The sequence below is a fragment of the Ambystoma mexicanum genome, chromosome 2q (assembly GCF_040938575.1).
Source record: "Ambystoma mexicanum isolate Mex_15411 chromosome 2q, UKY_AmexF1_1, whole genome shotgun sequence".
Lineage (NCBI taxonomy): Eukaryota > Metazoa > Chordata > Amphibia > Caudata > Ambystomatidae > Ambystoma > Ambystoma mexicanum.
Window position 1 is genome coordinate 330202325 of NC_090924.1, and position 25874 is coordinate 330228198.

The 25874-nt window shown below is 46.9% G+C and overlaps 1 protein-coding gene across 4 annotated transcripts in view; it reads left to right on the forward strand.

Moving 5' to 3' along the window:
* The window catches only part of TSC2 (TSC complex subunit 2), a 1437517-nt gene that overhangs the window by 1194127 nt on the left and 217516 nt on the right, over window positions 1–25874 (forward strand). For all 4 annotated transcript variants that reach the window (XM_069647328.1, XM_069647330.1, XM_069647331.1 and 1 more), the window contains 2 exons: window positions 19283–19469; window positions 20015–20154. In XM_069647328.1, the coding sequence (XP_069503429.1) occupies window positions 19283–19469; window positions 20015–20154 (327 nt within the window). The remainder of the gene's footprint in view (window positions 1–19282; window positions 19470–20014; window positions 20155–25874) is intronic.

Sequence of the window (25874 nt, forward strand, 5' to 3'; positions counted from 1 at the left end):
AGAGAACCGGCCGCCGAAGAAGGAGGATTCAGAGGGGTGAAGAGTGTACTATTGCCTTTGTTATTTTCGTTTTCATGGCCGGCGGACAGGTCAGAAGGGAAAAAGCCTGTAATCGCCTGGCTGTTATTTTTGAACTAATTAAGCACAGCAGCGGAAGGTGCAAGTAAAGCAAGCCACAACTTCCGTGCCTACGAGGTGAAAGAAACTGTCATCAGTTGGCTGAAGTTATTGATCTGTGACCAGTATTTGTTGTGCAATAACCGCTGTGAAAGGAAAACCTTGTTTGTCTCCGATTGACTACTTAACAAACGCTACAAGAGGTAATCCCCCTGCTAAAACAGGGAGATTACATGGCAACACTGGATATGAAAGATGCCTATTTTCATATTTCAATGTTCCCAGCGCGCAGAAACTCTTGCATTTCAGCATAGCAAATCAGCACTACCAATTCAAGGTGCTACCCTTCGGTATAGCTTTGGCTCCAAGGGTATTCACCAAGGTACTGCGCAGGGAGGCAATCCCAGTGTATCCCTACCTGGACGACTGGCTGATCACCGGGGAATCACCCCATCTTTGCAAACTAAACACGCAAAGAACCATAGACCTTCTCTTCCAATTAGGTTTCTCAATAAACGAGAAGCAGTCAAGTCTTGTACCAATTACAACAAAACTGTTCCTGGGAGCTGTCTTAGACACAAGAACAAACAGGCTTGCTGTTTCTGTCCATGGAAAGAGTGCAAAACACGCTTTTGCAAATACCTCAGTATCAAGCTGGTCTCCAGATTAGCGTATGCAAAGCAATCCGTTTACTAGGCATGATGGCATTGTGCATATACCTGGGCCCTAACGCACGTCTGCGCATGCGCCCAATGCAGGAATGGTTGGTGAAACAGCGGTCTCCGTCAAGCGGTCAGTGGGACAATCTAGTGGCCGTTTCACCAGCACTAGTACAAAACCTACACTGGTGGACAAAGGAAAATCTGTTAAAGGGAAAACCCTTCCACGATCCAGAGGCGCAAGCGATCGTTGCAACATATGCATCACTCTCCGGGTGGGGTCTCATTTCCTTCACCACACAGCACATAGTCTGTGGACTGACATCACATCAACCTGTTGGAACTACTAGCAGTATTCAAAGCTCTTCAAGCATTGGAAGCGCAGCTGATGAACCAGAAGGTTTAGATCTTAAGAGATCGCACCACTGCAATGTTTTATATAAACAAACAAGGGGGCACACACTCTCCAAATCTGTCCAAGCTGGCACAGAAAATATGGAGGTGGGCACTCAAACGGGGGATGTTCCCATCATCCCAACATGAGCAGAGATCCCCTAACAGAAGAACACGAGTGGCAACTAGACCCAGGTGTAGTAGACCACATCTTCTCCCAGTGGGGTTACCCCACGCTGGACTTGTTCAATACAGGAGAAAACAAGCAATGCCCAGACTTCGCGTCCAGATTCCCCTAACCATGCTCCAAGGGGAACGCCCTATGGATGAACTAGTCAGGGAAATTAGCTTACACTTTTCCCCCCGACTTCCTTAATGAGCAAGGTAGTGAACAAGATTCACAGGGAACAAATGAGTCTCATCCTAGTTGCTCCCATCTGGGCATGACAGCCATGGTATCCACATCTGCACAAACTGGCGATGTGCAATCCCTTCAAACTCCCGTGTCAGACAAACCTATTGACCCAACACGGGGGAATGACGGTACACCCTCAACCACACTCAATGAACCTGGCAGCTTGGCTCCTGAGGTCATAGAGTTGCGTCACCTTAATTTGCCACAACAGTGAATGGATATTCTCAAGAGGCTCATAAACCAAACACTAGACACTTTTATTTCGATAAGTGGACAAGATTAGTAATCTGGTGCCAGTCTAAACAAATAAACCCTGTATAATGTACTCCATCCCACATTCTAAACTATATGCTCCACTTGTTAGACTCACGGTTAGTATTCAACTCTATAAAGGTCCACCTGGCGGCTTTATCAGCATACACACCTCTCAGAGTATGTTATCATGGTGGAAAATTAATGGAAGGGGTAAAAAGACTCCCCCTTCTAATTTATAACCCACCGCCAGGCTGGGATCTCAATGTTGTTCTCGCTAAGCTCATGGGGCCCACATTCGAGCCTATGCACAAGTCAAGTCTTAAACACCTGACTTAAAAGACTGCCTTCTTCATAAGGACAAATTGGTTTTACGTACTCATTCGAGGTTCTCTCCTAAATTAATTTCCAAAATCCATGTAAACCAATCCATTGAGCTACCGGCCTTCTTTCAGAATCCAACTCGCTTAGCTAAAACTCCACACATTAGATGTAAGGAGGGCAGTCCTTTACTATGTTAACAAGACCAGACCGGTAAGGAAAACAGAGCAGCTATTTGTCTCTGTAGCACCAGGCAGAGAAGGAGATTGCATTTCCAAGAATGCCAGCCCCAGATGGATAGTCTGATGCATACTACTGTGCTATTCATTATCAAACAAAACACTGCCTTTCACACCAAGACCTCACTCCAGTAGAAGCACAGGACCTACCTTGGCCTTTATCACAAATGTCCACTTAGACAGCATTTGCAAAACAGCTACATGGAGTTCAGAACATACCTTCACTCAGCACCACTACGTTGACACCCATTCCAAAGCAGATACACGTGGGACAAGCGGTTCTAAAACATCTGTTTGCCGCCACTTCTTCTCACAACCCACCACCTTCTCCTAACAGTGCTTGCTAATCTATGCATAGCATGTGATCTAAGCAGATTCCACAAGCCTCAGAATGGATACATTACTCACTGTAATCGTATTTCTGATGCTTGTATCTGCTTACATTCACATGTGCCCACCCTTCCGCCCCGGAGAGAAGGTGCATAGATGTTTTATGAGGTTTTCTGATATTTATCTGCTTGGATACACTTCATGCTACCTCATGTCGGAAACAAAACAATCTGAGGGACTATGACGCGTGAAGGACCATGGGTACAGTGGACGTCACACTACGGATAGTATTACTGGCACACCCTGTCGTCGACCCTTTTCGAGTTTCAAAAACAGCTGTATTACTCTGCAGCTTCCACTAGATGTCAGCCTATGCATAGCATGTGAATCTAAGCAGATACAAGAATCAGCAATATGATTACGTTGAGTAATGACACACACACACACACACACACACACACACACACACACACACACACGGCATGAGTGGGGGGTGGGGGTGAACAGGGGAGACGTGGGGTGAAAAGGAGGGGGACAGACACGGGGCATGAGCGGGGGGTGGGGGAGAGAAGGGAGACACGGGGCATGAGCCGGGGGTGGAGGGGGAAAGAAGGGAGACACGGGGCATGAGCCGGGGGTGGAGGGGGAAAGAAGGGAGACAGACACAGAGCATGAGCGTGGGGGCAGACACGGGGCATGAGCGGGGGGTGGGGGTAACATGACAGACACGGGGCATGAGCGGGGGAACAGAGCAGACACGGGGTGTGGAGGGGACACGGGGCATGAGCGAGGGTGGGGGGGTACACGAGGAAGACACGGTGCATGAGCGGGGGTGGGGGCGTACACGAGGGGCATGAACGGGGTTGGGGGTAACACGAGGGAGACGAGGGGCATGAATGGGGGTGGGGGTAACACGAGGGAGACGAGGGGCATGAATGGGGGGTGGGGGGTAACACGAGGGAGACACGGGGCATGAGCGGGGGGTGAGGGGGGGTAACACGAGGGAGACACGGGGTAGGGGTGAACAGGGGAGACACGGGGCATGAGCGGGGGTACGGGTGAACAGGGGAGACACGGGTCATGAGCGGGGGTACAGAAGGGAGACACGGCATGAGCGGGGGGTCGGGGGGACAGGGGAGACACGGGGGCATGAGCGGGGGGTGGGGGGTACAGGAGGGAGACACAGGGCATGAGCGGGGGGTGCGGGGGTGAAGGGAGAAACGGGGCATCATGAGCGGGGGGTGGGGGGGAAGAAGGGAGACACGGGGCATGAGCAGGGGGTGGGGGAACAGGGGAGACACGGCATGAGCGGGTGTGGAGGGGGGAAAGAAGGGAGACACAGGGCATGAGCGGGGGTTGGGGGAAGAAGGGAGACACGGGGCATGAGCGGGGGAAAGAAGGGAGACACGGGGCATGAGCGGGGGGGTGCGGGGGAAAGAAGGGAGGCACGGCATGAGCGGGGGTGGGGGGAAAGTAGGGAGACACAGGGCATGAGCGGGGGGCGTGGGGGAAGAAGGGAGACACGGGGCATGAGCGGGGGGCGTGGGGGAAGAAGGGAGACACGGGGCATGAGCGGGGGGGTGGGGTGGAGAGAAGGGAGACAAGGGGCATGAGCAGGGGGTGGGGGGGAAGAAGGGAGACACAGGGCATGAGTGGGGGAAAGAAGGGAGACACGGGCATGAGCGGAGGGTGGGGGGGAAAGAAGGGAGACACGGGGCATGAGCAGGGGGTGGGGGGGAGAAGGGAGACACGGGGCATGAGTGGGGGGGAAAGAAGGGAGACACGGGGCATGAGCGGGGGTGGGGGGAAAGAAGGGAGACACGGGGCATGAGCGGGAGTGGGGTGGAAGAAGGGAGACACGGGGCATGAGCGGGGGGTGGGAGGAATAAGGGAGACACGGGGCATGAGCGGGGGGTGGGGGGAACACAAGGGAAACACGGGGGTGGGGGGGTACAGGAGGGAGACAGCAGGGGGTGGGGGGAACAGGGTAGACACGGGGCATGAGTGGGGGGTGGAGGGGGAAAGAAGGGAGACACGGGGCATGAGCAGGGGTGGGGTGGGGAGAAGGGAGACATGGGGCATGAGCGGGGGGTGGGGTGGAACAGGGGAGACACGGGCATGAGCGGAGGGGTGGGGGGGAGAAGGGAGACACGAGGCATGAGCAGGGGGTGGGCGGGATCAGGGGAGACGGGCATGAGTGGGGGGTGGGGGGAGAAGGGGAGACATGGGGCAGGAGGTGGGGGGAGAAGGGGAGACATGGGGCAGGAGGTGGGGGGAACAGGGGAGACACGGGGCATGAGTGGGGGGTGGAGGGGGAAAGAAGGGAGACACGGGGCATGAGCAGGGGTGGGGTGGGAAGAAGGGAGACACGGGGCATGAGCGGGCGGTGGGGGGAAGAAGGGAGACACGGCATGAGCGGGGGTCGGGGGGGAGAAGGGAGACACGGGCACGAGCGGGGGGTGGAAGGGGAAAAAAGGGAGACACGGGGCATGCGCAGATCCCGCTCCTCAAACAATAAACAAAGATGGCGGGCGTCTCTCAAAATACGACGCACTGCACGCTTCTTCGCAGCCAATAAGAGGGCACGTCAGATGTCTGCGGACATCACGCAAGCCGCTTGCCCAATCCCTGTCCTGTCCTGTCCGCGGAGCGAACACGGAAGTGTGTCTGCGAAGCAGACACCGATATCACTAATTTTTTCTGACCTGCTTTTTGGTCATTTGTAAAAAAAAAAATAATGGACGGATTTTCACCAAATTTGCCAAAGCTCGCTTTTGGGACCAAGCCGCTGCTCCTGGTCCAAATTTGCTGAAAATCCGTCCAGCGGTTTGGGCTGTAGGCGTGAGCAAAACATTTTTCCCATTCAGTCTAGGGTTAAAAAAAAAAAAAAAAAATCGGGACCCCCTCACCAAACTTTGCAAAAAGATTCAGAATGGGGCATATACTGCAAAGTTTGGTGTGGATTCTTCCACAGGGAGCGAAGTTATAAGCCGCCCAAAAAGTGCTCTTCCTATGGAAACAGCAACTTAACCATAACTACCGTGGCCATGTAATATTTAATTCAAGGTATTTGTGGAATTGACATATTTGCTCTGTAGAAGCACAAGAGACATAATATGTAATTTGTCAATGTGCGAAACACCTGTTAGCCAGCTTAAAAATTGGACTAACAATATGTTGGAAATTGAATTAGAGTTAAGTTGATAGTAACTTGTTTTTGTAAAAACAAGAAAAAATTTTATCCAAGGAACGGAATTGTTCCTTTTGGAATATGTTTGTAATATATCCGTTTTTGGACGTAAACATTATTTTTCAAGAAATTTCTCATTGGAATTCATTTTTTTTTTACTTGATAAAATAAATGAATCTTTGGATATAAAAAAATATTTTTGTTGACATTAGTTTTAAAACTTTCTTTTTAAAGTAGCGCACTTTGTTTATCTCTAAGGACGTTTCTTTCCACTATAGTGGTAACTTGGTGCAGTAGAACAACTTTGCGACATAAAGAAAAACAAATCGAACATTGGGAATTTTGTTCCTTCCTCAGCAAGTCACGAAAATGTAAAACTCACATTTCAGACATAAAAGCACTACCCACTATTGTTCTTAACATGGTTTCTGGGTGTTCAACTTACCCAGTTCCCCATTTCCCTTACCTGTGTTTGGGCTTTCAACAGACACAGGTGATCGAATGTGTTGAACACATTCACTTCTGAGGGGCTCTTCAGTGCTAACCTTTGGGTGCTCTGGTTTTCAAGGTAATGGCTTGCTGTATGAAATATTCCTTCCCTGCTCCTCGGTCCTGTGTGGTGGCCTTACTGTGGCTTTAAGTGATGTACAAGCAACACATTTCATAGCCCTATGGTAACAGCGTAACTACTTAATGGAAGGGTGCCAGACTGTCACTGAATGAATGCAGTGCACAGACACCTGGCTCTTCACTCCCTACTTATCCTGTTTGTTGCCCATCGACTTTTGCCTTTTACACAGTGTAATGAACACAAACTCTATAGGGAACTCATGGTGTATGTTCTTGCTATAGTTGACTAGGTATTTATGTACTTTGATAACCTACTCCCTAGTAAGGCGTACCACCCTTCCTCACCTTGAACTGAAATAGTTTAGCATGGCTAGAACCAAATTCGTACTAGTAACCTTTTTGACCTCAATGTTTCATGCTTTCATTTTAATGTACTAGGCTAGCATGACCACTATGTTCCCCAAAACATTCACATTTATGCACAATCTATTCTTGACCACGACACTCTTGGCCCAGGCTTGACAGTAACATATTGTACATAACATATAGTAATTCATGTATTTGATCTGGGGCACAGTACATAGAGGCCCAGGCAAATAAGCCACCAAACTTGTAGGTTTCCCTCAGCACTCTAGCGAGCCCTCCATGTAGTGAGTTCCCAGAAGAACTCCCTAGGCGAATATGTGAGAGTACCAGGGTGCTAGGGCTAGAAATGATCAGGCCATTACCCTGTGTCTCTCCCTGAGGGTGGATATGTTGTGATCACGTAGGCCCGATACTCTCCAGAAGACCCAGTATTTTCCAGCATTACAGCATTGGGTCAGACTCAATACGTCGGGTGTTACAATATTACTCAGAAGGCGATGGCAGTAGAAGAATTGAATGAGAGAGATGTGTTTTACGGTATCCAGTTAATATGTCGTCAGGCTGGGAATCCTCTGTAAAGTAGAGCAGTTTAAATTAAACTGAAACTTCAGTCACTTTAGTGCTCTGTTGTCGTCATTTGGGTCATACTGCCCACAGCCAATAGGAAATACTCCCTTAGATCCTCCCCTGTCGCCCATCTGCAGATATTTTACTGTACGTTAGTGCACGTTAGTGTTGGGAGTCCTAAAAAATCTTCAACAATTTTCTCCAATTAATATAACATAAAATTGGTATTCCAACGAAAATGTAGTTTCACTGGCAACACGGTACCAACGTGACCTCCGTCCAACGTTCCTGCTGCTGGTTAACTTCGAATACGAGTCAACTGCGCAGTTGGACCTACCTCATGGCGGAATCCACGAGAAAGGGCCTGTTCATGGCATGTGCCTAGAGTGGGCTGAATGTTTGTGGTGGATCACCACGAGGAATGGCTCTATTGCCTTCGCCTTTGCCCGCAACATGTCATCAAGGACTGCAAGATCTGCCAGACCCGGCCTCTCTCAATCTGACAGCCCGGCTCCTGTGTTCCTAGAATTTGGGTCCCTTTCCATCCCACAGGCTTGCTAGGAGGTGCTGGCTAAAGCAAGGTCCCCGGCCACTCTGAAATGCTACAACAGCAAGTGCTTCCAGGTATGGTGCAGAAGACATCACCTGTGTCCCCAGACCATCAGGCCAGAGGACCTGCAGCCATATCTCTTGTCGCTGGCAGAGTCTGGTTTGACGCACTCTTTCATTAGAGTAAACCTGCCACAATCTCCAGATACTGGTGGTCCTCAGGAAAGCCTTCCCTCATCAACTAGTGAAAGAATTCCTACAAGGACTGTTTTGTTCATTCCCTTCAGTCTGCCGCCCTGCACCAGCTTGGGAACTCAACGTACTGCTCACAAGGCTTATGAGACCCCCTTTTGAGCCCACGCACCAGGCATCTATCAAGCACCTGTCATGGAAGATGGCCTTTTGGTGGCAATTACTTCGGTGAGACGAGTGTGAGAGATACAGGCATTTTCTTCAAAACAGCCTTATTTGACATTCCACAAGGACAAGGCTGTATTGCGAACTAATCAAAAGTTCACATTTAAGGTACCTTCATCCTTCCATCTTAACCAGCATGTGGTGTGGCCAGTGACATTTGGCTCTCCCCCCATCTCCGGCAGAGCACACCCTGCACACACTGGATGTGGCACGTGCCCTCAAGTACTATGTGGCCTGCACAAAGTCATTCCATTTAACGGATCAACTGTTTGTCACATTTGGACCTACAGCGCCCTGCAAGGCTGTCTCTAAATCTTCGATTGCTAGATGGATTGCAGCCTGCATCTTTTTCTGCCACCAGCAGGCAGGCAGATAGTTTCTGGGTAGATCCCGGGTGCATTCCACTAGAGCAGTGGCCGCAACCACTGCATTTCTTTCCGGTATCCCGCTGCCAGACATCTGCCGAGCAGCCACCTGGAGATCGGTGCACAGATTCACTAGATTCTACTGCGTCGACAGGGATTCCACAGAGGAGTCTAGAGTCTACCAGGCAGTTCTACGAAACCTGTCTGCATAAGGTTGGTAAGTCTCCTCTGGTAAGCAACACTTGTGGCAAAGAAGAGACCACTTCAGGAAGGTCCCTTTTTATGCAGTAGGCCAGCAGCGGCAGGAGGACTGGTCTTCGGCCACAAGTTGACAGCCTGCAGAGTCCCAAGTTGCAACTCGGAACAGCGACCAATACACAGGAGATGCCTTTGACAAAGCTTGTCAGCCCATAGGATGTTTCTGGGACACTTCTAAAGGCTTCTGATGGTAAGATCTTTGTGCACGGGTCCAGACTGTTTGTCCCCATCCAAGGGTCCAAGGACTGATGAATGTCTTCTGTAGATTGTTGCACAGAGGCAGAGCTTTTCTGGGACATTTCTGGAGGCAATGCTGGTCATCTTCAGAGGCAGTTTTAAAGTCCTATGCAGGCTGCTCCTCTTCATAGGGCTTTTGGCTCCATATGCCTACAGACAAAATGGCAAAAGGACCGGATGAAAACACATGCCACAGCCATTTTGTATATATATATATTAAAAAAGGCTTTACGCAGGAAAAACGAATAACTAGGTAGAAGAATATCCACTGGCACCAGCCCGCCTTGTCCATATCAAAACATTTAACAAAAAGTGTTTCAAAAGAAAAATAAAGGGGATACACAGTACCCCTACAGCATTTCACTGTGAGGTGTTCTGCAGTAAAACAACAAAGGAATCTCTCAAAGGGGACAGGCACCACCTGCACTGGTAGCCATATGGGCTGACCAGTGTCCCAAAAAGAAATGAGTGAAGCCAGGAAAGTAAAGCAAAACTTACTTACCGCTAAACATCAGGATAGTTTTCAAGCCATGGCAAAAAGCTGTGGTGGCGGGAATCCATTGACGTCAATGAACCTGTAAGAAGAAATGCTTTTCTGTCCAACACTCACAATCAAGCAGACACAAAATTGCTAATCAGAAGCCCATAAATGGGGACAGTTTGAATAAAGGAGAACCAGTTAAATCCTGTAGTTGTAGTTCTCCAGCATGGGGTCTGACATGGATTCACATGCTCGTAAATATTCCCCGGTGTCAGACTGGGAATCCTCTGTAAAAAGAACAACAATTTCACTTTCACTTTTAAAACTGTGTTTCTCCTCTAAACCAATGACTCTCCTTTGGGTCATACTGCCGCCATCCAATGACTATCCTCTCCCTAAGCCCCGCCTCTGGCAGCCATCTTTAGATTTTTACTGCACGCTTTTGTTGGGAGTCCTTGAGTTGCTCTCCGGGCTATTTTGTAATTTTTTTCCAAGTTTCTCGTCGATAAGTTCTAACACGAGAAAATGGCACCCCAAGGAAAACTAACTGAAACCATCTTCTGAGACAGTACATGAAGAAACCTAAATTTGCAGATTGTGGCACCATTGAGTGTCTTGGAGCTGGCCAAATGAGCACTGCTCGGCAACAGACACTACCGATGAGGGTTGTCCCGCACCCCCGAATCTCTTAGGGTAATTAACCCGCCCGTAGGGAACCAAGAGACCGTAGGTCGAATGGAGCAGAAACGGGAAAGTTAGAACGGGGGATCCCCGCTAGACCAGTTTTGTTAACGGTTAACGCCAAGTTTACAGTTCAAAGGGAAGGAAACCCGTTTGTTGAAATCCCAATTCATTTGGTTAAAGGGGAAATCCAGGCCAGCTTGATCACCACAGACTATTAGATCGATCTAGAGTCAGCAGAGGAACATGTCAGAACAGGCCACCGTGCCGCATGGGGATAGACCAGAGGGCGGTGCCGCCATACAGCCTGCCCATATACCCATACACACGCCGCATTCATGAATAACATAGTCAAAGTCATGTCCTGGAATTTCAGGGGCCTGAACAGTTACATTAAACAGCAAAGAGTCCATACTTTCCTTAAACGCCACACGATAAGAATTGCCTTATTACAGGAGACTCGCCTGAATGCACAAAAGCTAGCGGCATTGTCCAAAAACTGGAGCGGGACCCTGATAGGCACTACGTATTCCAACTACGCATGTGGAGTACTAATATGGATCGCCCCCTCGATCTCCATCAACCTGACACACACTAACATCGATAACGAAGGTAGAATAGCCTTGTTAAGAGGCACCATTGAAGGCAGAGAACTCTGCCTAGTGAACACATATGCCCCCAACCACGATGCAACGGTCTTTTTCCGAGCGTTGTACACCCGGCTCAGTCCAAGTAGAGATGGGATGCTGATATGGGGAGGGGACCACAACTGCACCCTAGACCCACGCAGGGACAGATCGGACAGCAAACACACCCGCCCCTCCCCTCCAGCTAAAATATTGAAAGCCCTCTTACAACAATACGCCCTACGAGACCTGTGTAGGGCTCAGCACCCAGAGGGCAGAGCCTATTCTTTTACTCGCCTCCACACGCGGTACACACTAGAATCGACCGTTTACTGGTGAGCGAGGAACACTTGGATACATTCGAGGACACACAATACTTGGCTAGAGTGCTATCGGATCATTCCCCCATAGTTACCTCATGGACAACAACAGCTCCCAGACCCCCTATACCCACATGGAGACTCAGAAGCGAAGTACTGTTAGAAGAGGCATTCCGAGAGCAGATTCGACAATGGACGACAAACTACTGGCAGACGAACATGGATAGTGTCCAGCACATCAGCACGGCATGGGAAGCATACAAAGTAGTGATCAGAGGGGAAATGATAGCCACCACAGGGGGAGTCCAAAAATCCATCACGGCAAAGCTAGCAAGTAGCGAAGAGGAGCTGAAGCAATTAGAATCCATAGCCTCCTCAGACCCAGCCCACGTACGCAGAATAGTTGCACTAAGGCAGGCCTGCCTACAACACTGAGGGGCCCTCGGAAAGCTCAGCAACGCCAAATATACTGAGAGAAGCCACACCCTTGGAGATATACCGGGCTAGCTACTTGCGTGGCTTTGCAAACTAGAAGCCCCCAGAACACCCATCTGCCATATCCGCGATGCCAATGGCACTGACATGCACTCTCAAGCCGCCATAAACCATGCATTTGCCGAGTATTACCAGGCCCTCTACACTGTTACCTCGCCGCCAACAGACACAGAAATAGAGGATGTACTGGACATCATTAAATTGCCACACCTTGAGGAACACGTAGCAAAGTCCCTGGAAGGTCCGGTAACCCCTGAGGAGGTAGCAGTTGTTATTAGAACACTTACCTCTGGGAAAGCGCCGGGGCCGGATGGACTCTCAGGCGAGTTCTGCAAGGCCTACGAGGAAGTACTAGCTCTGTTACTTTCCCAGGTGTTCAACAAGGCCTATGATATAGGCCAACTCCCTGATACCATGAGGGATGCGGTCATTATACCACTCTTAAAACCCGAAAAAAGATAGCACCGAGTGAGGCTCATATAGACCCTTGTCCTTACTAAATACAGACAGCAAGATACTAACGGCAATACTAACCATGAGGATGCGTAAAGCCATCCCGACCCTGATCCACCAAGACCAAACGGGCATACGTGCCCAGCAGAACCATCACCGAAAATCTACGTAGACTGCACCATGTCATTTACAGCACGGAAGATAGACAGACGGAATGCGCAGTGGCGTCCCTGGACGCCACCAAAGCGTTCGACTCGGTACGCTGGAAATGGCTTCTAACTACCATGTCCAAGATGGGCATAGGGCCTAGCTACACTAAATGGGTCACACTCATCTACACTAACCCCGAGGCCAGAGTACGCACCAACAACACCTTCTCAGACAAATGGAGGCTAACGAGAGGAACTAGGCAGGGATGCCCCCCATCACCCATGCTATACATCATGGCTATAGAACCAGTGGCAGCATACCTTAGACACGAATACGGAGACGGGGGCATAGTGGTAGATGGGGTGAATCACCTGATCTCTATGTACGCTGACGACATGCTCCTCTATCAAACAAATCCTGTACACATATTGCCTTACATATTAGAAACATTAGAAAGATTCCACAGATATACGGGGATTCAGATCAATCAGAACAAATCCTGCCCATACCCGCTAGCTGCCTTGAGCAAGAGAGGCCGCAGCTCTCCCAACACTAGCCCTAAATGGGAACCCTCCTCCTTTTAAGTACCTGGGCATTAGAGTGCACAGAGACCCCAAGACAGAGCACGCTCTTAACACAGTCAGGGCAAAGGAAGGGCTGGCCAAATCAATGGAGTTCTGGAGCAGTTTGCCGCTCTCGGTGGCGGGCAGAGTGGAACTACTAAAAATGGTGGCATTGCCCAGACTTCTCTACTTCTTCACTAACATACCATATAACATATCACAACTATTCTTCCATGAATTACACAAGCTGGCTGTGCAGGACATTTCTGTGGCAAGATGGAAGGCGCAGAGTCGCCTTGGACACAATGCAGAGACCCTATGACAAAGGAGGCCTCAAGGTTCCTAATTTCGAACTGTACTATCTAGCCGGACAATTGAAGCATGTGATACAATGGATGGCCGACGAGCCCTCAACAGACACCCGCCTGCTGCAGCCAGGAGTAACTCAATTGCTACTAAGGGACCTACTATGGACTGCGCCGGGAACTACACACCCACACTCGTTCCTGATCCTCTTAGGTACCCAGATATGGAAAAGAGCCTGCAAGGCCGCAAAACTACCAGATCCCTACTCTCCACAGATCCCGATAGTTGCCATTATGACTAACAGGCCGGGAAGCCACAGGATACTAAGAGGCATATGGGAAACAAGTGGTGTCGCCACCCTAGGCGACCTGGTGGATGACCAGGGAATCTTGAATTTCACTGAGCTACATGAAGCCTCTATGATCCACAGAGGACAGTTCCTACTGCACAACGCGGTGGTGAAAAGACTAGCAGCCCGCTGGCCCACAATGGAGACCTGGGATACCGGACACGAATGCATTGAGGGCCTGCTGGGGGCGGCGGAGGGAGGCCACGAGACCTCCAGAATATATGAAATATTGCTCGACAGCACCACCCATCAAAGCCTTAAGTGTAAGGTAAAGTGGGAACAGGAATTCGGCTCGCAGCTTGAAGACAAAGAGTGGGAGGACAGAATGAAATACCACAAGAAGGTATCTAGGAACGCTAGGTTCCAGCTCATTCAATTTTATATCACAAACAGAGCATACCTCACACAGGACATCATCTCCAGATTTAGCAGAGCCGAGAATACTGGATGCCCCAAATGCAAAGAACCTCAAGCAGGGATGACACACATGTTTTGGGGATAACCCACCATACAGACCTTCTGGGCACAAGTCAAAGCCAGGGCAGCCGAGGAGGACTTCACCTTGGAGGTACATACGCCAAAAGCATGCATCCTTGGAAAATACCCCAGAAATAAGAAGAATAGACCCTTAAATAGACTAAAAGACCTAATGTATATACTCACCAAGAGACGTATTGCCATGAACTGGAAGCGCCCTCAGGCCCCGTGCTTGTCCACGTGGTGGGAAGACCTTCGCAAATGGACGAATGCCGAAACGGCTGTCTGGGAGACGGCTCAGATTCAACAAAGACAGGACCCCTCGGATGACCTACTTCAATGGGTGGCATTAAGTTATGTTGTTCAGCCCCAAGGAAGAAGGCTCCTCTGGCGATGACACAGATGACTCACAATAATCACAGAGATGGAACTTGTGGTGTAGAACGTTACGGTCCGGACAGTTTGGAAGGGGGGAGGGAGGGAGGGCGGGGAGGGTGTTATTGCCTCGTTAAGATTGTAAACAATAAAAACAAATTAAAAAAAAAGACGAACACAGAGACGCCGAGTCCCTTGGCACTCTGCAGCAGCATTGATCGTCTTTTCGCTCCTCCACGGCAAAGTTGAGCCGATCATCCAAAGGATACACCACATTGTACTGGCAACCTCCCTGATCCTCCAGGCAGGAAGCCTACAGGGGTCGCTTCCAGGCCTACGGTAGCAGAGGTCATTGTTGCCGTCGTCCCCAGGGCAGGGTGCCGGTGCCCAAGAAAGCCTGAACCGGCCAAGACGTCGGGTCCTTACTCATGCACCCCAGTGGGAGGCCGGTTGACTAGGTTTTTGTCACCGCCTGGAAGAAGTTCACCACCGACAGATGGGTGCTGGATGTTCTCACTCAGGGACACACTTTGGTGTTCTAACACAGGTGCCCTCGTAATCCACCAGTTGCCAGTCAGGAGCAGCACATCTCTCAGCTCCTAGAGGAAGTACGAGCCATGTTACGGGAAGGGGTGATAGAGTTCGTTCCCCAATGGCTCAGGGGCTCTGGAGTCTATTCCAGATACTTTCTGGTCAAATAGAAGACATGGGGTTGGAGGCCCTATGCCGTCTGAACAAATACCCGAAGTCCCAAAAAATCAGGATGGTCACGTTGCAGCACGTGCTCGTCCAACTGGCGTAAGGGAATTTCCTGACATCGTTGGACCTGGACGATGCATACTTCCATGTTCTCATCCACAGGAAACATCAGAAGTTCCTACGATTCGTGGTAAAATGCCAACACTACCAGTTCAAGGTCCTACCATTCCGCTTAAAGTCAGCCCCATGGGTGTTCACGAAATGCCTGGCCCCAGTGGTGGCCCACCTACGTCTGCAGGGCATACAAGTGTACCCGATTGACTGGTACGTGCCTGCTCCTGTGCGCTGGCTGATGAGCACACGAAGGAGACGTCCGACTGCTGACGGAGCTGGGGTTCTCCATGAACTATCCAAAGTCCTGCTTAACGCCATTGCAGAATGCGCTGTTCCTCAATGCCTTACTCAACACAGTGGTTTGCCTGACATCCCCCTCGGAGGAGAGGCTAGTCGCCATTTGAGGGAAGGTACAGCGACTGTCATCGGCTAAGACGGCCAGAGTTCAGGCCATCAAGTCATTGCTGGGCATGATGTCGTCCTGCATCAACCTCGTCCGTCCCTGCAGGTTACAAATGCGACCCCTACAGGAATTCCTAGATGTACGTTGACTAGAAGTGTCTGGGAGTTTTGCAGACAAGATTCCCCCCCCCTCAACGAGGAGTTCCAGCGAGCGATAGAGTGGTGGGGCGTATGTGCCCACCTGGTCGTCCAGGGGATGGAATTGCAAACCACAAAGACATTCACCACAGACGCCTCTCTGGAAGGTTGGGGAGCTCACACCAGACAACTATACGCCAGAGGTCTGTGGCTTCTGCAGCAGAAGGATCTGCACATCAACATCCTGGAGCTACGGGCAGTGTTCTGGGCCCTCAAGTCTTTCCAAATGTTTCTGAGAGGCAAGGTGGTGAGGATCTTCACGGACAACACCACCACCATGTTTTACATCCGGAAGCAAGGGGGCACCCAATCCCCAGCGTTCCCCAACAAAGCTCAGGGCTTGTGGCATTGGGCCACCGAACAAGGGATGTTCCTCGTTCCGTTCCACATGGCAGGCTTTAAGATCATCATAGCAGACTCGCGCAGCAGGGAACTGCGCTCCTGCCACAAGTGGGAACTTTGTCAGATCAGGTGGACCGTCTGTTCGTCAAATGGGGCAGACCTCCGATCGACCTTTTTGCCATGGCAGCAAACTGAAAATGCCAGAAGTTTGCCAGCAGATAACACCAGCTGAGGAGCATGAGGGACGCTTTCTCCTTCCCGTGGGAAGGTCTGTTTCTATACGCTTTTCCCCCTCCAGCTATGTGTGATCAACGCACTCGGACAGTGTCGGTGCAAGATGATACTCATCGCCCCACCGTGGCCGAGGCAGATTTGGTATCCGGACCTACTCAGCCTGTCAGTGACCCCTCCAGTCAAGTTTCCGGTACATCCGGACCTGCTCACCAGGGCAAAAGGCACAATCCTTCATCACGGCCCAGGATCTCTGAACCTGAAGACATGGCTCCTACAGCTTTACAGTTTGGAGGTTATGTGCTGCCAGTGGACTGCAGGGAGGTCCTCGCCAAAGCCAGGGCATCGTCGACACTAAAGTACTACAGCCGTAAGTGGAATTGTTTTTCAATGTGGCGCCGGTCGCAGAAGATTACCCCTCTAATATCACAGCCCCACAGCTTCTTCCATACTTGCTTTCCTTGGCCAAAGCCGGTCTGGCTCACACATCTATCAAGATACACCTGGCGGCCATCTCACGCTACACCAGATCCCTGCGAAGATCCTCGTTGTGGTCCCACAGACTCGTCAAGGGGCTTTTTTGGTCTTTCCCGCCAGTGAAGGCGCCTGCCCCAGCATGGATTCACATGCAAACCCTCCCTCTGTCCCCTTTGCGGTGGCTCTTGGTCCTACTGCCACTTAACGTTCTTACCAAATCTGAAGATGACTGCCAGCGGTGGGTCATATGGAGAGGACTATCATTGGATGGGGCGTCTGACCCAGAGGACAGTGATTGGTTTAGAGGAGAACTACAGTTTTTAAAGTGAAACTGTTTTTCTTTTTACTGAGGATTCCCAGCCTGACAACAGGGAATATTCAAGAGCATATGAATACATGCCAGACCCATGCTGCAGAACAATAGTGACAGGTAAGTAACTTAAACCTTATCGTAGGGAACGATCTATGGAGATACAGAGATGGACATCAACCCCTCTTCGTGCACTATATAGAAGGTGGGAAAAGCCTTATTAAGGTGAAGATCCTGGAAAAAAGGTTGGAATCAAGGATTGAAAGAGAGTGTCAACCTGACAAGAGGAAGGAAAACCATGACACTGGGGTGAGTGTTTGTCTGGAAAACCCTGATACAAAAGGAGACCATACCAGAGAGGCCAACCAGTGAGAAACCTGCTTTGTGAAACCATAATTAACTTTGAAGAAATGTGAAAAGCTGCTCGCTGACAATCTGCTGTGGAAAGACCTGGGAAGGCAGAGCAACTTCCGATCTTGTGAGCCACAAGCTTACCCCTCCACCAGTAACTCCAAAATCAGAGCAAGTACAGCGGACCTGTGACTGGACAGTGTGAAACTTAGACTGCCGACATGTACCCTGGTACTGGGGAGGAAATGCCTATCAACTGCTTGAAAGACTGGAGGCCTGGAAAGAGACTATGAAAGCTCCAGAGGTACAGGAAAAGACCTCTGAAACTGAAGGTCTGGAAAGAGACCCACAATAAAAACAAAAATGTCAAGGTCTGGGATAAGACCTGTGATCGCTCCTGACGAATCCGCCCTTTGGAGAGGTCTGGCACATGTGCTGCATGCAAGGTTCGGGAAAGACTTAACATGACCAAGAATTAGAAGAGATCCCAAAACCTGATGGAACAGAATGGCCGGGAGAGACCCCGAAAGGGAAAGATCAGACGAGCCAGAGTCTGCAAAGTGAAGAAGTCCTGGGGGAAGGCCATACTGAGAGTACTTGATGTTGGAACTCTTTATCTTTGTATTATTTTTTTTTATATCTCTAGAATAGGGAATGCTCTTTCTAACGATGGATTTTTAGCTATTATTGGGACAAGGATTGGAGCATCTTCTGTTTTATAGAGGGTACCCGGAAGGGTAAGGACTTTAAAGAGTAGGATTATTTTTATCTTGGCCATCCTTTTGATTCTGTTGCATCCTGTACAGACAAGGATTTGTTCAGACTAGGGAGCAATCTCAGTTGTGGGTCAAACTAATGTAGATTGAATCACCTCTTTAAGTGCCCAATCCCGAAATTTGTTTTCGAATATAGTGTGTTTTAGTTGCAGTCCTAGAAGTGGTAGGTATATGTCCAACTCTACCCATGGGAGAGAAAAAAAAAAGATGAAATGCTTTTATCATGACTTGTCTCATTGGATCAGCCTACCAAAATACTAACTCGCAAATCTTCCTTCAAAACGCAACCCAACTATCACAACATTTTAGGCAATATCCATCTCCTCCCTTTTGCAGGCTATAGTCCACAAACGGGAATGATATGCACCACGCTATAAAAAAACATTCTCCCCACTGTATCCCTCCCTTCCTGCCTATGTTTCTAGCATTTATTTCCTGCTTCCTCATCCACTTATCTTCCCCTTACTCATTTCCTTTTGTCCAGAAGACGTCTGGGTACCTCTGGAGGCACCACAGGACGTCACTCCATAGTTAAGGCTGGGTGCTCTAAATTTACTACATTGGTGATTCGGTACAGTCTGAAATCGTACTAACATAACGTCAACACAGAACTGACTGGTGAAGGTTAGTTTGCACATTTCATAGACCTTTACATCACCTTTTTAATTCTATGCATTATGCAACTGCACTAGAATGAAATGTCAGAGAATCAGATCCCCAAATTGCACCCCTTTTTTCTATTAGAATTTAAGCAGAGAAACTTTTCTAAAGTGTCTTGATTCAGTAACTAAAATATTTGAGGATCTCACCACTTGCACACCCTTCCACCTTTGATGTGAAATTTGTTTGTCCATGTCGTAGGCCACCAACGAACGAGCTATCCTTTCCAATGAACATGGGTCTTACCGGTACACAGAGTTCCTGACTGGCCTCGGGAAGCTTATTGAGCTCCGCGACACTCAACCAGATAAGATTTTTCTTGGTGGCCTGGATGAGTTTGGTGACGATGGCCAGTTTACCTATTGCTGGCATGATGACATTATGCAAGGTAGGTTTATTCTAACAGAATTTGGGATTAGCTATTTTGAATGGTTTCCTGAATGTGCTGGAACATTAGCTAGACTGAAAATCTGAGACGTTTTACTCCCTGGACCACATCCCAAATGATTTGCTAATCCCTTAAGAGAATTGAGGTTTTTAATTTTGTAATACTCATATTTTTCAATTGTGTACATAATGTAAATGGTAATTGGAGCTCCGGTAAGGTTGAAAAATCAATATTACAGTATGGCAATATTTCTATTCTCTGATCATTGAAACAATGATGATTGCACATATTATGCAACACCAGATTTGCTGCTATGCACAGATGGTTATTTTGGAAATTGCCTATTTTATTAATACAGTGTCTGTCATGTGATGCACCTAATCTTGCAAACCTGTGTGGATGAAGTATATTAAAACCTGCTACCACCTTTGCTGTAGCATGGGACAGAAAATAGAACATGTGCTGAGGAAATTGTTAGACGTAAAATCCATTTAAGAACTTTAATCTTAAATCCATTGACACAGTTGATGTTTTTGATTCCGTAGTTATTTTTCACATTGCCACCTTGATGCCCAATAAGGAAGTGGATTCAAACCGCAGCAACAAGAAAAGGCACATAGGAAACAATTTTGTGAACATGATCTACAATGACTCTGGCGAGTTTTTCAAGCTCGGGACCATCAAGGTATGTTGTCTTTCATTTTTCTCTGCTTGGGACGTAGCTTGATAAGGCTCGTAATCCAATAGATTTTGACCAATGCACAACTGATTTCACTTGTGGTTTATCACTTCCAAGTTCGTTTGGGTCTTGCGTTACTGATGCAAGCGTTAATGGTCTACGATATTACTGTTAATGTTCATGGCATCTTTCGCTACCTATGTACTGTTCAACTGCAGGTTTCAGATATTGCTTCATATTTTATTATTGATCACTTGTGCAGCTCGGATGTATTTCTCCTAATCAATGATGGGGGAGACAACTGCGCATATTCTCTTAAGCGGTTATGGTGCATCTAGAATGTAGCATAATAAAATGCATAAAAGTTTGCGTACCCCCCATATTTCTGAATCAATAACTGTAATTGTAGTCTACCTCTGTCACGTTTTTCTAGATCGTATTCTCCTTTGCTGCAGATTCCTTGTGTGGGTTGTATGCTCTAGTAGTCTACTTTCTCATGGGTGTCTTTCACCAACCATTCTATCCTGGTCTCCATAATGGCTCTTAAATACACCGATGGCCTGCAACATGTAGACACACAGGATTGGTTTAGTTTATTATTTGTAGAGCACACCTAACCCTGATGTATCTGGGCGCTTGAATTTAAGAAATTGTTACAAGTACATACATAAAGAGACAGTTGAGTCCAGGTTTGTTGACATGGCTTACAAGTTAACCAATGTACCAACACCAGAAAAATACAAGTTTGTTGACATGGGTTACAACGTACCAGCATAAGAAGAAACAAATACAAGTTGATGCAAGTAAATGTTATACGTGGCACCAAATTGTAACGACAGTGCCAGAAGGTAGGAAATAAGCCCTGTGTGTGGATACCTGTGTAAATGCACAACCACTTGCTATTTTTTTACATTTGTTTTAGCAGTGAGACCAAAACATGAATAGCTGTGATGGCTAATCTGAATTGAAGACCTGTCTTTCAGCCTACATTCAAAGTAATATGTCCCACTGTGTCCCAAATCAGCATAGGGTAAAGGGAATTGCAATTCAGATCCCCTCTAGAGGGTAGCTGTGGTATTTGATAGTCAAAGTAATGGACAAATTAAGACAAATAGCCAAAAACATTATGTCGCTTCACTGCTACAACATTCTTTGATAAATCTCGAATAGTGGACCGGATTGTGTAATTCTGCATTGTGGGATTTTCATCTTCCTTTCTAAACACAGAAATATCTGTGCGCATGAGCAGCATCTAGGAATGCAGTCGGCAGAAGAGAAAAATCTCCTACAAAAAATACTAATATTAAAATGCGCCAATAATTTGATAAGTGTGCTCTTTTAAAAAAATACCCTAACATTAACGGGATATTTTCCTGCAATACAGAGCCGTAAGATCTGCCTTACACTTCCTAAGCCCCTTAAGTCTCTTCGAACTCCTGTTTTTGTCGACCCCTCTGTGAACACCTCCTCCTGCTTGGCCCTACACCTTTTGGCTTGCGATCCCAACCCTATTAATACCCCCCGTATAGTTGCCTTGAATCTCTCCCATAGAATGTCCATACTAGCCTCCCCTGTAACATTATTCTGCAAATACTCTGTGATGCTTTTAAAATGAGACTCCCCCACTGCTTCGTTCTTCAACAGGTAATCATTATTATACGATTTACACGGTACGGCTTCCTCCGGCTGTTATCTTCTTTACTGCATTTTATTTAAGTTAGAGCCACCTCTTGTTTTCCTTTTACACACAGGGTTATTCCCTGGCCGTGGCGGGTGACTGGCCGCCTCTGACTAGCACTACACAATAATTTTTCGGATACATTTTATTTATTATTTTAATGATCACTGGCACCTTGTTTGCTTTCTTTATATAGCCTGCTCTTATGAGCTGCGGGTGTCTGGCCTCACAGCAACCCCAGGCCCGGCTCAGACATTGCAGTGCCTTCTATTTCATACTTGCATGCACAGGCTAGTAGTCTGTTGTCGCCCTCTATCCTGGCTGCAAGCTGATTGGTTTAGGTAATTGCCATGTGTTTATTGAGGAATACTTCCCACCGACAGCGCAGTGGTTGGGCGCAGCGGGAAAGGGCCCGCCGCACCAAAGTCCAGCCCATCTGTGCCTGTCCGGACTGGCAGGACATGAGGTTGCGCGGCAGGTACACTAGGCAAACTGTCGGATTTAGCTCCACCTGAAACTAGATTTCCTTCGGGATGGGGACCGCAGCTGAATTTCCATCGCCCTCCCTCTGCGCAAGAGATGGCAAGCCTTACCACCATGCTACTTACTACCAGATCTTTCAACTCATGCCGCGCCAGTAAAAGATCTTTTGGATCACTGAGTGCCAGATTTTCTTTGCAGAAATCATCTTGTACCCCCGGAGCGTCCGCTGGCCTCAGGAGTGTTCGATACACCTCCTCCCTCCTGCGGTCCTCGGTTAGGTCACGATGGGCGCGCATCGCCTGCCCTCTGGCTCCTCCACGCTGTTGAGGGGCCTTCCAGTAATGTTGAGAGCATTAGAATCAATCATGCTCAAAAATTTCACTGAAAGAAACAAGGAGTGAGAATCATTATTCTCGACTTTCAAGGCACCGGCCACACAAGAACAAAAAACGAACTCAAACTCTCTCTAAAACTACTTTTTGAACAACAAGAGAAGTTATTAAAATCTGAGCTATCATGCTGGTGGGAGAGAAGGAAGCTAGAACAATATTTGAAAGTAGGCCGAATACCAAGAGGACTCAGAATATGTATATTTCCACCATTTGATGAGGAAGATATTGAAAGTCTCAAAGACTGGGAAGAACTACTCACTAACACCTCAAGACAGATGATTCACAAACTTATAGATAATGCAAAAAAACAACATGACAAAATCATCAAAGATATCACCACGATAAAAGAAAACATTGAAATTTTGAATATTCCAGAAAAATGTAAAAAATATGAAATTCTAGAGAACATCATAGACAAATTTGCACAAGAAATTAAACTTAAGAAACAAAGACAATTCTTACGAGACAAACTGGATTACAAGTTCAAACGAGTTTACACCTTCAACAAGCCCGCAAATAGACAACCATTTTCACAAACTTCTGACAAGGCTAAATACAATCGTCCTCTGAGTGCCACTCTGTCTTCTTCTGAATCAGAATCATTAAGTGAAACAGAACAAATACCAACGGAACCAACCCAAGAAGAATGTCAGGACAAAACCACTTCTGAGAACCCCACACCATCCTCTTCTTCTTCTTTTTTAGAAGAATACAGACATTTCAAATAAACCAGATCCAATTCAAGACAAAACCAAAAATGGGGAATTACTATGACATAATATACACAAAGACAAAGGGGGGACTCTGGGGCAAAGGACACCAACAAAGAAGACGCAGACAAAAACAATGGAGTCCAAACAAGATCAATGAATCAACAACGGAAGAGAACAACCTAGTAATCAATCTAACTAATCAAGAAATACCAAAAGAACTTATCTCGGCATTAAACAAAGGTCTCACTTTTTGTCCAACAAACACCTATGACTATTTTGAAACCATTACGGATCTATACCGTTTCTGCAGAAAATTGAAACTAAAAATATTCTTCTCAAATTTAACCCAAGAGAAATTGAAGCGAACTACAGAGATCTGTTCAGATCTGTCAACAAGTCAAGTAGAAAACACTATCAATCTACTAAACCTAGCGGAAGAAGATGATGTCCATACAATATCAAGCTTTGCAGAAGAACAAAATATTACCTTGGGTCTATCCAAATACACAAAATTAAAACCACACTCAAAATTCATCCCAACTCCACCCACAGACAATGCAATAGATCTTTTCCATAAAGCGGTACAAAGCGAACTGAGACAACTGTATCTTAAATGATCCAAACACAAAGTAAGAAACAATTTTAGCCATCAACAACTACTATCGATCAAGAAACTCAGAGAAAACTTTGATATTACAGTTAAGTCAGCCGATCAAGGTGTAATATAGTTCTTCTGAAGACTATATTCAGATTGCAATGAATCATCTGAATAACACAGAATGCTACCAAAGACTAACAACAAATCCAATTAAGAATTTGCAAAAAGACTGGCAACTCATGAGCAACCATTGGAAAGAACAAGTTCTAATCACATATGAAGAATTTACATACATGAACATTACTCATCCGATTCTTCCAACAATATATTTTTTGCCAAAAGTCTATAAACCATTTACAGATCTTCCACAATGTAGACCCATTATCAACAGCTTTGTCTCCTTTACGGAAAAAAATTCGGAATACATAGATCACTTTCTACAACCACTCGCCGCAAGTATCAGTTCATATATCAAAGGCACAACCCATGCCATCAAACAGCTTGAAAATATATTTTGGGAAGAGAATTTCCGGTTTGTAACTTTGGATGTGACGTCACTATACACCAGTATCATTCACAGCAAATCACTTCCTGAAAACCCGGCCCATATCTCTACAAGATCAAAACCTCCTGATTTTGGAAATGATTCAGTTTATCTTAACAAATAATATCTTTTGTTTCGGAGACAAACTTTTCAAACAAATCCAAGGAACAGCTATGGGGACCAAATTTGCATCGTCATACGCCAATTTATACATGGGTCATTTTGAAACCCAATTTGCATGGCAACACCCGGACTTTACAGATAACAGAATTATTTTCTGGGGAAGATATATTGATGATATCATTATGATTTGGAATGGTACAGAACAACAGCTGAATGAATACTATGCATTTCTGAACAACAACTACAATCTTAAATTCACTATCACATTCAGTCAACAGGCTATCAATGTTCTAGATCTTCATCTTTACATTCAGGATCACATGATTAAAACAACTCTGTACACAAAAAGCACAGCAGTCAACAATGTGCTACATGCAACTAGCAACCATCCGAGGCACATAATACAAAATATACCATATGGGGAATTACTCAGAATTAAAAGAAACTGCTCCTCAGAATTGGAATGTACAAAATATCAAGACGTAACGGTTAAGAAATTCAAAAATCGTGGATACAGCCACAAACATCTGTGACAGGCTGTGAAAAAAAAAAACTAAGAACAAGAGTTGAGTTGCTAAAAGATAAACCTCATCAAATACCAGAACAAAACAAACTTAGATTCATCACAACCTACAGTACAAACAACAAAACTATCAAAAAAATTCTACAGAAAAACTGGAATATTTTGTTAACAGATCCGGTAATGATCAATCTTTTAGACAAAAGACCTAACGTGGTTTTCAGGAACTGCAAAAATCTGAAGAAAATTATAAAGTCCTTCACATTTTGATAACCAAAAGTATGAAAAATACATAAGCTTGGAAACTCACAACAGAGAAACATGGCTAAAAAAGCCAACAAAAGGCAATTTTCAGTGCAATAACTGTACCATATGTCCTTACATGTGCAATGCGAAAAAAAGATTTCCTGAAACCTGACCGAAAAAAGATTAAGCTCAATGAACTAATCGATTGCAATAGTAAAAACGTGATCTATACAATAATATGCATATGCAAGAAAATATACATCGGCAGCACGATTAGAAAATTGAAAACTAGAATTGGAGAACACCTAAGAGCAATTAAAAACAAAGACTTAGGGCCTCCTTACGAGTCTGCCAACCCGGACTTAACGCCACTAGTAAAACCATACCACCGTTGTTTCCGTGACCGTGCAATCACGACCCACGAACCCG